General features: G+C 54.2%; 1 protein-coding gene across 1 annotated transcript in view; it reads right to left on the bottom strand.

Moving 5' to 3' along the window:
* The window catches only part of Prrx2 (paired related homeobox 2), a 35,954-nt gene extending 21,884 nt beyond the window's left edge, over positions 1–14,070 (bottom strand). Inside the window, exon 1 of the mRNA NM_001415156.1 lies at positions 13,736–14,070. Within this exon, the coding sequence (NP_001402085.1) occupies positions 13,736–13,979 (244 nt within the window). The 5' untranslated portion in view covers positions 13,980–14,070. The remainder of the gene's footprint in view (positions 1–13,735) is intronic.
* Between the last annotated feature and the right edge of the window lie 707 nt (positions 14,071–14,777).

The raw sequence follows: 14,777 nt of genomic DNA, 5'->3' as shown, positions 1-14,777 counted from the left end.
TTCAACAATCAATGTTGGGATCTTCCCAGAGAGGAAGGGACTGGAACCAAATAGAGTAGGGACTGCTGGGTGCCACTGGGGTTCTGAGACTCTGGATGAGCAGGAACTCTGCCCAGCAGGCCCTGGCACGGCATGGTTCCCACAGAGTGCCCGGCTGCCACAGTTGACCTAAGGTTGACCTAGCACAGCCCCAAAGCAAGCCATGAGCCTCCTAGCATGGACCTGGGTATCTTCCTCCTCCTCCTCTCCTTGATCTGGAGCCGTGCCTCGGTTGGATAGCAAGTTTGCAGCCAGAAAGAGAAAGAGGAGATCTGAGCAGGCTAGCTTAGGCTAAACCAGAGCAAGTCACTAGGAAATGTGGGTGGGGTGTTAGGCACAGCTAGATCCACACTTCTGACGTGGGCTTTTCCTGTCTCTGGCTCTGCCTTTTCCTACAGAGATGGGTCACACACGCCCCAGTGTGTCCCTGAGCTTGTCATTCTCCTGCCCCCACCTCCCAAGTACTGGCTTTACAGTTGTGCACCAACACATTTGGCTTACGCGGTGCTGGGGTGGAGCCCAGGGCCTCTGCATGCTCTGAAAGCTTGAGACAGATTTCTATCACCTGTAGATGACACCACCAGAGCTCCATCATACCTAGGCTCTTGTCCCCACCCTGGCAGAGTGAGGACAGTATTCCCTCACCACTGGGACACCTTCTGTACCTTGAGTCTACGGAGAACCACGCCGGATGCACCCACATTGAGAATGCTTTCTCTGGGGCTCTCGGTCCTGTCCCTGCCACGTGCTACAGTTGGTGAGTCCCTCTGGTACATGTAGGGGACACCGATCTTCACAGCCTATCCTGAGCTCCAGTCAGCCTCAGCTGGGGGGGGGGGGGGAATGCTAGCTGAATCTCCACTCTGCCTGGGGATAGCTATGCAGAAGCCGATTGGATGCCTGGCTGCACTCAGGAGAAGCTGGAGAAGCAAGGCCGAAACAGCCTCCCAGAAAGAAAGGGAGGCCTGCACAGTGTGTTAATGGGTAGCAGGGGCCCATGAGACAGCGACTATTAACTACTGTCACAAAGCAGGGTGCCAATGAGACTCCCTGCTGACCCAGATTTCACCCAGAGAAGACTGGCAGTCACAGGGGCTGTTAGGGGGACCGTAAAGCTAGTGGCCTGAGGTCTGTCTGCACCTGCAGCAGGAGCCCTAGGATGGAGCCCTGCCCACGCTGTCTGCCCAGGCTTCCAGTCAGTCTGCTGCACCAAAGGTTGAAGGCAGGGCTGGAGGCTCTGGAACTGTCCCCTGGAACTGGCAGAGCTCTCCTGGGAGGGTGGCGTCACAGCTGCACTGTACACCACCATCTTGACACCCAACCTGCCAGCAAAACACCAGCTAACCAGACCTTACTCTTCCTGTCCTGCGCCAGGGGGGGCTGGGGGTGGAGGGACAGGGTTTTTTTCCTGCCTTAATATGGAGTTAGTTTGGATTGGGACACTCCCTCAGGCCTAGGCTGGGGAGATGAGGGTCCTTTGGGACTAGCAGCTGCCAGGGGAATGTCTGCAATGCTCAAATAGTTCTCTCTTTCCAATGTGGGAGCTGCCAATAATAGTAATGAAATTAATAACGATAGTAGTAGTAGTAGTAGTAGTAATAATAATGGCAGGTATGATCGCTTCCTGCCTCACAACCCTCCTCTTTGGTAGCTGTTGCCAGTGCCTTGCCTACCCAGTGAAGCCACTGAGTTCCACAGAGGGAAGCCTCTTGCCCCAAGGAACCAAGTGACACCAGCCTGGTTTGGTGGCCTTCCTGGACCTCCTCTGGGGGCTTAGACTCATACAGAAATCGCCATGGCAACAAGCCCTCAGGAAAGATCTGGTTACCTGACTTCATATCACATCCATCTTTAGATATTGGGACTGTGGAGGGAGGAACACTTCCAGTCCCCAGGGTAGCCCCCAAACCTGAGAGCTATCACTGAGCTCTCAGAGCCCAGAAGCCTTGTGGGGAGACTCTGAGATAACCCCAATGTGACAAAGGGAGACCCTTCTTTTCCATATCCACTGTCTTGGGAACAGGGCTGGCCTGGCGTGCCTCCTTCCCAGGCAGAGTTCCCACCTCGACCATCCTTCCTGCCCTCAGGGCCTGACGTACATCCAGCTCTGATTTGGAGGCTGCTGGGAAGAAGGCAGACAAGGGAGTAAAAGCACTGGGCAGAGGAGGCTCGCCCAGCCCTTAGCCTTCCTTCTTTGATGCTCCCATTCTATGTATTTCCTTCCTCCTGTCACCTGCTCCCCAGACTCTAGAGCTACTATGTCACTGGAGAGGGGAGCCCGCTCTGGTCACCACTTAGGCCTTTGGGCCCTGGGCAGAGAAGACAGTAAGAGTTTCGATCAATGCCAGAATGAATGCAAATACCACATCCAACCAATTTGCCAGCAGCCAAGGCCTGGCCAAGTAGGGGCATGCATGTTCTAAGTGTGGGGCATGCATGTTCCAAGTATGGGGCATGCATGTTCTACGCGTGATGGGGACCTCATGCAGCTCCAGGGACATACATCGATCCAAAGCCATCTTATCCACAGATCTGGAAATAGCAATCAATCTCCAATTTGAATTTCTAACCCCAAACACCACATTATAAAAATAGTTGCGCTGTATTTTAGGGATGGGATTTGTCATGAAATTAGCTACGGTTACATGGATGCCACAGAGAAGAAAGCAACATGCCTCCGTCTGCATGGGAGCAACCAGAAGGGCCACACAGAGAAGCAAGGGGTCTCAACACAATGGTGCTGTCCCTTCTGAGGGGATCTGGGCCACAGGGCACGTTGGGCAGGGATCCAAGGACTGTCCCGTGGGTTGGGAAGCACTGGTCTGGGTAGTTAGGTACCAGCAGGCAGATCATGGGGCGTGGAAACCTTTCCTTGCTCAACCCCACCCCCATCAGACTACACTGTGTCTGCCCCTCCTCAGAGTGTCAGAGAGGGGGAACCAAACTGTAAGCTGGTGTGTTTCTGCACGCCTGCAGACTCACCCATGCCCCCACCGAGAGGTCTCCTGAGCTCCTCTGGAACGTTCCTAATGTGGGGACAGCCATGCTCCGATCTTAGAGCAGAAGCCAGGGCTGGGCAGGGTGAGCAGCTCCTCTGGAGACTGAGTAGCCCAGAAGGCTCAGGGCAACTGAGACAGCAGCAATTCTCACAGACTTTCCGTGATTGTGAGAACCCCACCTCCATGGATGGGGAGCTGTTCATCTCACACTCCAGATACCCACAAATGTGGGGAATTAGCCCCTGTGCACACACACAAAAATGGGAGATCTCTTCTGTCTCTTAGGGCTGAAGGTAGAACTTGGGGCCTCAGCCTCCCTCGTGTTAGGAAGGGCTCTACCACTGAGCTATATCCCCAACCCTTTTTCTGCATTTTTCTTTTGATACAAGCTCTCATAAAATGGCCCACACAGACCTTGAACTCAAAACCTTCTTGCCTCAGCCTCCTGAGTAGCTTTCGCTACAGGCCTGGGCCACCAGGCATGGCTCTAATCATGGCTAATCCAGTCTTTGTTGTTCTTGAGATAGGGTTTCTCTGTGTAGTGGCTCCGGCAGTCCTGAAACTTGCTCAGTAGACCAGGCTGGCTTCGAAACTCGGAGATTTGCCTGCCTCTGCCTCTCGAGGGTTGGGATTGGAGGTGAGCACCGCCCTGCCCAGCAACAATGGTAACTGTAATGGTAATCTTGAAGAGAACACTCTTGGGCCATCTCCTGCCTCTCACTCCTGCTTGTGGTACAGACAGGCTTCCTTTCCTACTGGAAGCCTCTGTATCTCTCTCTCTCTCTCTCTCTCTCTCTCTCTCTCTCTCTCTCTCTCTCTCTCTCTCTTCTTCCCCAGCGCCCCCAGTACCCCAACCCCTAGCTACCTCACTCCAGCTTTAGGTCCCTTCTGAGATTCTGCCTCCTCCCTCCTCAGTTGTCCCTCTGGGAGGAGCCAGGCAGCCCCCCACCCCCAGAGCCCAGCCCGGGCTTGGCATGTGTGATACCCTCAACAGGCCAGCAAGGAGCAAGGGAAGGGTTAACAGGAACCCCACCCTCACTTCCCATGCCTTGAAATAGAAACTAGAGCCCTCAAGATCCCCACCGCCTACCCCTGCAAGATCCAAATCTGCAGCCCCAGCAACAGTTTTCTTTAAATACTGAACCTGCTTTCGGCTGCTATTAGATCTGGATCTTTTCTTTCTCCTTCCGGATGAAACAAGAGTAGCAGTTTTTACTTCTTGTCTCCAGTCATTTCCCCACTGAGAGTCCTGACACTCCCCTCCCTGAGTTGTGGTACCCTGAGAAACAGCTCAGCAGGAGAGGCTGGCCCTACCAATTGAAATAGGATGTCTTTAAGAAACCTGCTACTGGGCTTCCCTCCTCCAGCACGGCACAACCCCAGCCTGGGACAGGCCCAGCCAGGGGCCTAGCGAGTCTCTCACAACAGATTCTTGGTGGGAAGGGGCAGGCAGAAAGAAATCCAACCTGGGCAGCCTACAGAAAGAGGACTCGGTAGCAACCTGGCCATCTGCAGCTATGCCCAGTAACAAGGCTGCAGCAGTCCCAGCAACATTCCCCAGGCAACCATGTAGAAGTCACTCTGGCTTTCTGAGCTGGGACACGGGACACTGCTCCACCTCACCATGGGTTGTCGGGACAAACCTAGCCATGGGTAGAGTGCAGCAGGCAAAGGAGAAGCAAGAAGGCTATGCTGCTCTCCTGCTGGGCTCCAAGCCCTCAGGGACAAAGTCTGGTCTATCCCAGCAAGGTGCCTGTGTACCTAATGAATAATGACCAAATAAGGTGGTTCCACCTAACTTCCTTAAGTGAGGAGGCAGAGCTGATGCTGTTGAGGAGAGGAAGAAATTAGTCTCCCACCATTGGCATCCTTTGTGTGATTTGGTCATGAAGGGAAGTAAAGCGAGATGCCTGGATGAAGTCAGCGCTGAGATGCCCTGAGCTCTCCCCTGGGTGCAGGAAACAGGCCTTCCATACTCTACATTTGAGCTGTGGGGCTCAGACTCACTCTTCTTCTGGCCCCCAACCTTCAATAATGTGTGTGGCAATGGATCTCATCAGCTTCTGGAGACCAGGATTTGTAGTAAAGGGGTTTATACAGGGCATCTAGCTTCTATAAGGGCAGGAGAGCCACCGTCCCTCTAACTCTGAAGACTAAACTCACCGTGTGTGTGTGCGTGCGTGTGTGTGTGTGTGTGTGTGTGTGTGTGTGTGTGTGTGTGTGTAGGGAATAGCAAGAAACCTTCTGAGGAATACAGTCTTATCACACGGCTGACCCAGGACCTGGCCAAGACTCAAAACTGGGTTTCTGACTGCTAGTCTTATCACTCCTAAATGTTGGGTTTATGGTGCCCGCCATCCAGTAACCCCACCTCCTTGCATACAGACCCTCAGATTATAAATCCTTATCAGCGAGAAGGGAAAGTGAATGGCCAAGCCTGAAAGACACAGAAAAAAGCAGCTCTTAGCCTCAGGGGTGTACGATGAGGCCTGCAGGCCAGCCTGGGGAGGGAGCAGCCCTAACCTGCACCCTGGACACTGGGCACACACTGGGTGCCCACTGGCTAGACCAGCTACCCGGAGCCCATCTTGAGAGCATTAGGGCTGCTGTGAACAGATGTTTTCTGTTACTCGTTATTTGTTAGTCTAATGAAAGGAGGTGCGCTGGCTTTCAAGACCTTGATGGTCTGTGGGGGTTTTATGTGGGAAGGCTTCTCTCAGAGCTCTGGCGGCGGGGAGGCTGCGAGGCCCCTGCCAGGCGCGCCCGCCCCGCGGCTCTGCTTTGATTCCGAGGTTTGCAGCCATCCGCGCGGTAATTCCAGTCCTGGTTAAATGTCATTTTTAATAACGCCATCCCTGGCATGTAAACGGCTTCACCCAAGGCAAGAAGGGAGGCTGTCCTGGAGGAGGGGGTCGGTGGTGGGGAAGCCAGGGAGACAGGAAGGAGGTGGGACTGATGAACGGAATCTGGAAAGAAATGACGACCCCGTTGGGGACTGTGGATCTCATGCCCAGGGGGAGTCACCCTTGAAGGGAGCCACAGGAGGTGTGATGGAAAAGAAAGGGTAGCAGAGAAGAGGGACTTGGGATGATAGGAACCAGGGTGAAAGAACCCAGCTCCGTAATGAGGCTCCTAGCCCCAGGGGAACCCTGGCCGCCACACCTGGAGGGGGAGGGGCGGGATCAGGACACAGAGGATTCAGGCAGGACTCTGTTCATCCCAACCAGCCTTGGGCTGGTCCAGGGCAGGTGCTTGGACATTGCTAAACACAGTGGGTAGAGGAAAGTAGCTATCCGTCTAGACCTTGGGGCCCTCTTGGCGGAGCAGTCACACCTTCCAGATCCTTTAACTCTGTCTTTCCATGGCACCTTACGGAACTGCTCTGTAACCTAGAGGGCTGTTTCTCAGTGAGTAAAAGGGGGCAGCAGTGGGTGCAATTGGCTCTGCAAGATCATTAGCAGGGTATAAAATCCTCCTGGGGGCTGAGGCTGTCGCTCAGTTGGTGAGTGCTTTGCCTAGAGCTTTGCACAGGGTCCCCCAGCTCATTGCCCAGCAGTTCTGTAATCCTAGCACTTCAGCTGTGGATGCAGGAGGATGTGTGTAAGGACAAAGTCATTCCTGGTTTTATAATGAGTTCCAGTCCAGCCTGAGCTACACAAGATCCCTGGCTCTAAAAACTAAATCAAACTAAACAAGCACAAAAACTTGCAGAGAGGGGACTTTTATATCCAGGTACCCAGGTCTGGATCAGGAAGTCCGGTTTCCCAGAGTCTGGGAATACATTTCTATCAGCTTCACAGATGAGCCCTGGGATCTCATTGACTATGTCCAGAGACAGGTGGTCCAGCCATGTGAGTCCACCCTCAGGGTGCAGAGCCTGGGCTCAGAGGCTGGGCGGGCTTCAGGTGGGTTAGCGCAAGCGGGAACTCAGATGCTCTGACCCTGAATAGAAACATCTCCTGCAGCATCTTCTTGGGCAGCAATGCCACAGAGATGGGATGTTCACACCTGCCACATCTGGAGCTACTGAGGAGTTTATTCTGCTCTAGGGCTGAAGGGAACAGGGTCCCTCTGTGGAAGCTTCCAGGCCACCTAGTCCCTGCCTAATGGTTCTCTGCTATCTTACACCAGGCTTTGAAGATAGCCTCCTAGACTTCAGTTCAGGCCCCGCCACTGCTCAGTCTTTCAGGTCCCCCTCTCCTAGACCCTCCCACAGCCCTACCAGCAAAGACTGCCATGTCCTGGCTGCCCATCCCACACACAGGCAAGCAGAATCCATCTTAAAGCCCCAAGCTAATCTCTTCCAGAGCATGCTTTATTTTTAGGGGCACAATAAAAAATATCATTACCCATAAAGGGCTTCATGCGGATGGTGTCCTGTCATCACCAGCCCTCCGCCCCCTGAGAGTCGGTCAGGGAACAAACAGATGTGGAAGGGACCTAAGCTTAGGGCCAGCAGGACATCAACGTTCTGATCTCCAGGATGACTAGAGAAGCCATGTTCTTGGCCTCCAGGTTTCTCTGCTGTGCTTGGTAGACCCGTAAGCCATGGAGGTTATGGCTTCTTACTTGACAGCAGATAGCTCAGCTCCTCTCAGCCTGACAAGCCCTGCCCCTCCCTGATGGCTCAGTGTGTGCTGAGGATACCCAGTCTGTGCCCCTGACCATCACAAGACCATATGGAGACATGCCCTCCCCCCAAGCTCGTTCTGAACAGGAAGCCTCTCTCCTATTCAACACCTCCTAAGAGCACTTAACCCTTGGCTCATAGAGTCAAGTATGTCTGCTCTGCCACTGTCTGGGGGCCTGAGCCAGCCTCCCAAAGTCTGGTAGGACTATTTAAACTCGCTGGAGCCCCACAGTGGGTGTGTAAGCGTGCACACGCCAGGTGTACACACCAGGTGCACAAAATCTGTGTGTCATTTTCTGACTGTGAATCCGGGACAGCCAGCCCATCATGTGGTCCCCAAATGCTAGCAGGTGACAACGTTCTCACCCCAAAACCATGACAGAGAGGAAAACGGAGAGGTTTTGTTAGCTGGGAAACCTTCTCTACTGTGAGGAAAAGGGCTCATTCCTAGATGGAAAGGTGGCTCTTTGGGAGGACAGCCACAGGCAGCTTGTCTATTGTTGGCAAACTATACTCTATCTGCTCTATGCCAGCTCCTGACAGGGGTTAGCAGGGCAGGTCGGCAGGAGACTGAAGGACTAGAGTTGTGGGCAGACAGACAACTAGATGGATAGGAAGTGGGAGCTGGGGGAGGGGCCCTGTCACATAACTTCTGTGGCTGGAGGTAGGTCTTGGGAAGGACAGAGACAGGGGACCTTCACACTCTCCTCCCTAACTCCCCCCCAGGGTGCCCCCCACTCTCCTCCAGGCCTGTGGCACAAGGCTGGATACCTTCTGTTCTCTGTCCCTTTCCTGACCACCTCATGGTCCCTCCCTGAGTGCAGCCACACCTGTCAGAGGGTATGAGGCGGCCCTGATCAGGCCACTTCCATATTTCCAAGGCTCCACCGATGACTTGGGACAGAGCATTTGGGCCTTGGGACAAGACATACCTACGTTGAAATCCCATGTGGGACTAGTATGAGCTACCTTGTCAGTTTCCCTCTCTACAAAGTGGGTTATAGTCAAAGGACCCATGGTCACAGTCACAGGGTTGGAGAGAAGACACAGCACTCGGCTGAGGTACCTCTGGGTTCCTAGCCACTCTCCCTACATGCCTCACACTGCCTTCAGCCCCATCTCCACACAATCCTGCCTGCCCTACTCCCAACAGAGCAGCAACAACAGTCTGCCTCCTTTTGGATACAGGGTCTCATGCAGCCCAGGCTGACTTTGAACTCAAGACGTAGCTGAAAACAACCTTAAAGTCTCCATCTGCTTGAATCTCCTTCCTCTGTGCTAGGATTAGAGGTGTACACCCCACTCCAGACTATGCACGGGGAGGGGGTGGCAATTAATTCTGGGTTTTGTGCATGCTAAGCAAGCACTCTACCCACTAAGTTACATCCCCAGTCCCCCAGTATCTCTTCCTCAGGAGAAGTCCTCCCTAACATCACCCCCTAACATCTCCCCAGCATCCAGGGAGCTCCTACTCTTAGCTTGTCTCACCCACATACTGTGCTGGAGAGAGGCCTGGCCTTGGAGTCCCAAAGCCAACCTGGCGTTCCCAGCTGTGAGATCTTGGGCAGTTGCTCCACCTCTCTGGGCCTTCAGATTATGAGAACCATAAGCTCCTAAGTATGTCACAGAGCTGTCCGGAAACTCTATATTGAGCACCTACTATGTGTCACATAACTGTTTAGGACTTGCCCCATCTCCATAAGGAACGATCCTTGGTCCCATTCTACAGGTGATAGGTGGGCAAGATGGCTCACCGTGTAAAAGTGCTCACTTGTAAACCTGACAACCTTAGTTCGATGTTCAGATCAGTTTGATGTCCATATTGGTCTCTAGAACCCACAGTGAAAGGAACAATGTGGGCTGGGCTCACCAGGATGTGGAAAAGACAGGTCCCTCCTCCCTTACCTTGGGATCCTTGGGACTGCAAAACCACCAATTCATGGAGATGGGAAGAGACAACCAAACAAAGGGACCAACAGGAAGCTGCCTCAGCCTCCTTTAGACTCCAATCTAAAGAGTAGCTCGGCCTGGTGCAACTGAATCACCCTAGCCCAGGAACAAACCTGGATGTCATTTCCAAAGCAAGAGGCAAGGAGTGAGTGATTTCTCCAACCTGCCCTTGGGTCTTCCCCCTGACGCCACACGACCTAATAATTCCACGCAGAAAAACAAACCTCAGAGAATTCAAAGCCTTGGAACCTGTACCCACGTTCACAGAAGCACTACCCATAACCCATGTCTGCTCCTGAAAGAAATGACAAAATATGGTGCATCCATCCAGTGGAACGTTTGGACGCATGAGACACGGATGAGCGTAGATGCTTTCTGAACATAAGCCAGATACAGAAGGACCACACGGTAGATGGGTTGAAGCTCTGAAACCCAGTGATTTCCCAGCATGTCCAGGTGGCCCTACGGTCCTGTTTAGCAAAGGGAAAGGACAGATCCTCCCACCTAACCTAGGCTCACGACAATCACCAACTGCCACTCAGCTCGCAAGGGCCTTAGCTCCCCTGGGACCTTGGATACCAGGTGTCCCAGCACCCAAAATCTACACAGGGATCCTCTTGAGATCCACTTAGTCTCCATGGGAAGCCAGCTTTCTGTGGCTCTCCAAACAGGTACCAACTCTGAGCAGGGCCCAGCCTGTCCTGACTCAGGCCTCTTTGCCTAGCTCCTGGGACCATGTTTATTTTCCCAGCATGTCCCTGGCCTGGTTTCCGCCCTGCCCACAGGAGGGAATGGTTTAAAGAAACTCGAGGTTATTAATGTGGTTTCTTTTGTTGTATGCCATTGCAAAGGCAGCGAACAAGGGTTTATTTTCCTAACGTGCTTGGCATAGCTCAGCATTTGATTCAGAAGGAACCCGAGACCCTGGTTTGTTCTGAGTCACTAGCAAAGCCACAGCTTAAAAAGTCAGTTCTTGGGGCAGGGAGGGGGAGCCAAGCCTTGGAAAGTCATTGGCAGACATGGGCTGGATCTATGGGTGGCTTTCACAAACAAAAGAAATTTAGTTTGTTGGTGGTGGTAGTGATGGTTGTTCTATTGGTCTTGGACTTTTGGTGGTGTTGTTGTTTTAATTAGCAGGATGAAAACAAAAGTTCTTATTCATTTGTCTCCTCAGGAACCAGTATTTTTCTATTAGGGGGTAATAATCTATTAGGGGGGAAAAAACTCTGCAGAAGCCACAGGAAGATTGGTTTTCAAGAGCGTCTGTGCCCTGGAAGTGCTGAGGGCTCAGGATTAGGGAGCTGACGGTATAGTCTGCCTGCCTGCCTGCCTGCCTGCCTGCCTGCCTGCCTGCCTGCCTGCCTTCCTTCCTTCCTTCCTTCCTTCCTTCCTCCCTCCCTCCCTCCCTCCCTCCCTCCCTCCCTCCCTCCCTCTCTCCCTCCTTCCCTCCCTCCTATTCTCCCTCCCTTCCTCCCACCTTCCTATGTTGGGGACAGAACCAGGACCTTGTACACAGTGGACCTCTAAGCTCATCCCCCAGCGGGTACCTCTTTCCAGCAGTTTGCTCTGGGCTCACCAGGATGTAGAAAAGACAGGTCCCTCCTCCCCTGCTTTGGAATTCCTCCAGACTGTGAAACCACCAATCCATGGCGGTAAGAAGGGGCAACAGGCATCAACAGGAAGCTGCCTCAGCCTCCTCCTGTAGACTCCAATCTAGGGAGAAGCTTGGCGTGGTGCCACTGAACCACCCTACCCCAGGGGCAACTCTGGATGTAGTTTCCAAGCCAAGGGGCAAGGGGGTGAGGGATTTCTCCAAGCTGCCCTTGAATTTCCCACTTGACTCTACTTCCAGCAAACCTTCTGTCCTCAAACACCCTGGGGTACAAGAAGCTGCACCCCAGGAAAGTCCTGGCAGTTCTCATGGGCTTTCGGGGACTGGAGCCAGATCCTGGGGCTCCAGGGGGCACCAGTACCCACCCAGCTTCCTAGTGGCTGTCAATGGCACCATCTGGATACTAACTGCCCTACTAACACTTGCTGTCTAGGATTACTGGGGGAGGGGTGAGAGGGTTCCATTTGGGGACCAGCTACATGACAAAGAGGTCAGACTTGTGCTGTCTGCTCCCTCACCATCAATCCAGCGATCTCTCCATTGGCTCCCTTGGTCTACCCCTTCCTTCTCTCCCGTCACCTCCATTTTATTCCTCCCTCTGTCCTGCCCACAACCCTCAGTCATCAAGGTGAAACCAGAGAACTTGGAGCTCTATGGCACCTCACTCTACCTCTGACCGGAACTGGCCCCCTTCCCTCTCCTTTTCCATCAAGGATCTAAAAGCTGACTCCCAGGGCTGTCAGCTCAGTCATCATCCATCACCCGACACCCGAGGGAAGAGAGCAGCCAGGCCCCTGCAAATGGTGGGAAGTGGTCACCAGCACAGAAGGCAGGGGCCTCCACGGGGCTGAGGACAATGCCTGCCTGGCAGCAGATGGGGGTTATCAGAAGGTTCTCTGTGGATGGCCCAGGACACATGTGCTCACAGCTTGGCTTCGAGACAGTGCCACTGTCATCTCTGGCTCCTCAGGATCCCCTTTCGTTTCAAGCTCCCAGATTGCTTGAACAACCCTCTAACCCTGACCCCCACAGAAAGTGGAGTCCTTAGGGTGGGGGAAGATGGGTGAAATACCCCTGTTCTGTCAGTTCTCACACACTATTTGGAGATAGACAGTCAGGTGTCTCAGCATAGCCAGCAGGGCAGTATAGTCTCAGAGCAAGGACTGAAGTGTTTGCCCCAGACACCCCTCCCAGGCACCTGGGTGATCTTTGGCAACTCTGGCCCTCCCACTCTTCACCAAAACTCTCCAAACTGGGACTTTTTCTCCCCTAGATCCACCTCTACATCCTTATTTCCCACCAACTCCCTCTTTGAAAAGTTGAGCTGAGGACTCTGTAATCCTGTGTGTGTTTGTGTGTGTGTGTGTGTGTACGTGTGTATGTGTCTCTGTGTGTGGTGTGTGTGTCTGTGTGTGTTTGTGTTTGTGTGTGTCTGTGTGTGGTGTGTGTGTATGGTGTGTGTATGTATGTGTATGTGTATGTGTGTCTCTGTGTGTGTGTTTCTCTCTGTGTGTGTGTGGTATGTGTATATGTGTGTCTGTGTGTCTGTGTCTGTGTGCCTGTGTGTGTGTCTGTGTCTGTCTGTGTGTGTCTGTGTCTGTGTGTCTGTGTGTATGTAGTGTGTGTGTATGTGTGTCTGTCTGTGTGTGTATGCTTGTGAGGGTGGGTGGTGGTGGTGGTATGTATTTGGGTGGATTGGTTGTGTTTAAAGCCCCTTTCAGATGACCTTTAACCTCTGCAGGGGAAACAGGCCTGGCTGAGGTCCTCTGAGAGCCCCACCGCCCCAGACTGAAGGGTGTGGTTGTGCAGACACCTCCACCTCCACAAACCCTGAAGACCTAAAGTCCTAAGCTAAGTTCGGCTTAGTGGCTTGGCCCCTCCACAGCCTCAGCTTCCCCCACCAGTGACGGCATCAGCTTCTGAGGGTAGGTGGGTATGGAGTGCAAGGGAAGCCAGCTTTTCCCCAAGTCACACATCCTATAAGTGGATCTGGTTCAAGTAGAGTCTCCTCCGTAGGAGGGGCTTTCGAAACAACAGCAGCTCACCCCCGGCTGTGGTCTCTTGCATTGTGTCTCCGGCTGTGAACGAGCCAGTCTTCCAGTGCCCATAGCTGGGATCCTGCAGTTAGGGGGTTCCTGTAGCTGAGGTCCACAGCCACAGTTTTACAAACTCTGTGTCCCACCCCACAGTCCAGGGATCCCACAGCCTGGATCCAGAGGGTCTCTGTAGCTGGGATCTTGCATCTGTGTGTGTGTGTGTGTGTGTGTGTGTGTGTGTGTGTGTGTGTGTGTGTGTGTGTGTGTGTGTGTTGGTGGGGTTCCCAGTATCCACAGGTCCCACAGTCACAGTCTCACAAGCCGAATACTCCACCAAGAGTTCCAGAGCCAGCGATCCCGCAGCCAGTGAACCCCACAGTCCGAGTTCCTTAAGGAAGGGATTTCTCAACTCCGAGTCCCGCAGCCGGAGTCCCGCCGCCCCTGCCCGGTTCCCACGCCGCGCACTCACCGTCCTGCGGCGCCGCCTCGCTGCCGCTGCTGCCCCCGGACGGTTCGCGCGCCGCTCCCTCCCGCGCCTCGGGCCCCGGCACCGGCCCCGCAGCCCTGCGCCCGGCAGCCGCCACCTCCTCCAGGTCCAGGAGGTGGCTCACCGAGAAGTTCTTGCGCGCCTGGGCGCAGTCACCGGGTGCGGGCGGGGGCCCCGGGCCGGGCGCTGGCGGGTCCAAGGCGAAGGCGGCGGCCGCGCTGTCCATGCCCCGGGCGCGCCTCTGCCGGCCGCCGCCGCCTCCCGCTGTTCGCCGCGCCGGCTCTCAAGTCAGTCGGTCGGGGACCCGAACTTTCTGCCCTCCCCAACGGGCGGGCCGCTCGCTAGCCAGCGGCCCAGGCCACACGCCCCTTGTCGGGGCGGACCTCGCCCCCGGCTCCCCTCCCCGCGTCCTGCGCCGTCCGGCAGGAGGCGGGGCCACGACGGGGTCCTCGGACTCCCAGATGCAGTTTAGGGGTGCCCAAATCCCGCGGGGGAGCCTTTAAATCCCCCAACCAGAGTCCCTGTAGGTGATGAGTGGGGAATCCGCCTCTGTAGGTTGCATATCGGGAGTAAGGCACTCTAAAAAAGTTGACGGATTCTGTCCCCCCCAGTCCACTCCTCCTTAGACAGGGTCTCACATATTGAAGATTAGCCTCGAATTTGCTACGGAGCCAAGAACGGCCTTGAACGCTTCCCAGCTTCTCCCTCATTGTTCCCACCCTGCTGGAAAGAAACAGACGTTTTCGAGGACCACCCTGTTCCCTCCATGCTGAAAGGAAGGTTCTGGGATGGACGCTGGGCCTTTTCTATCATATGGTGGTGGGAGACACTTAGGCGCCTGTCTCCAGAAGCGGTCCTCCTAAGGAAAACCAAGTTGGGAAGGGCGAGCTTGTCTCCGGATTCCTGGGGTGTTCGGCAAGGGTGACAGATGAGTAACAGCGGAGGGAAAGACAAACGAGGTCTATCTTTTATGTAACTTTTTCAAGGAAGCCCAGAGGAAAAGTACAGAGTGAGAAGAATGGAG

The sequence above is a fragment of the Rattus norvegicus genome, chromosome 3 (genome assembly GCF_036323735.1).
Source record: "Rattus norvegicus strain BN/NHsdMcwi chromosome 3, GRCr8, whole genome shotgun sequence".
Classification (NCBI taxonomy): Eukaryota; Metazoa; Chordata; class Mammalia; order Rodentia; family Muridae; genus Rattus; species Rattus norvegicus.
This window is presented reverse-complemented; position numbering and strand designations above follow the sequence as displayed.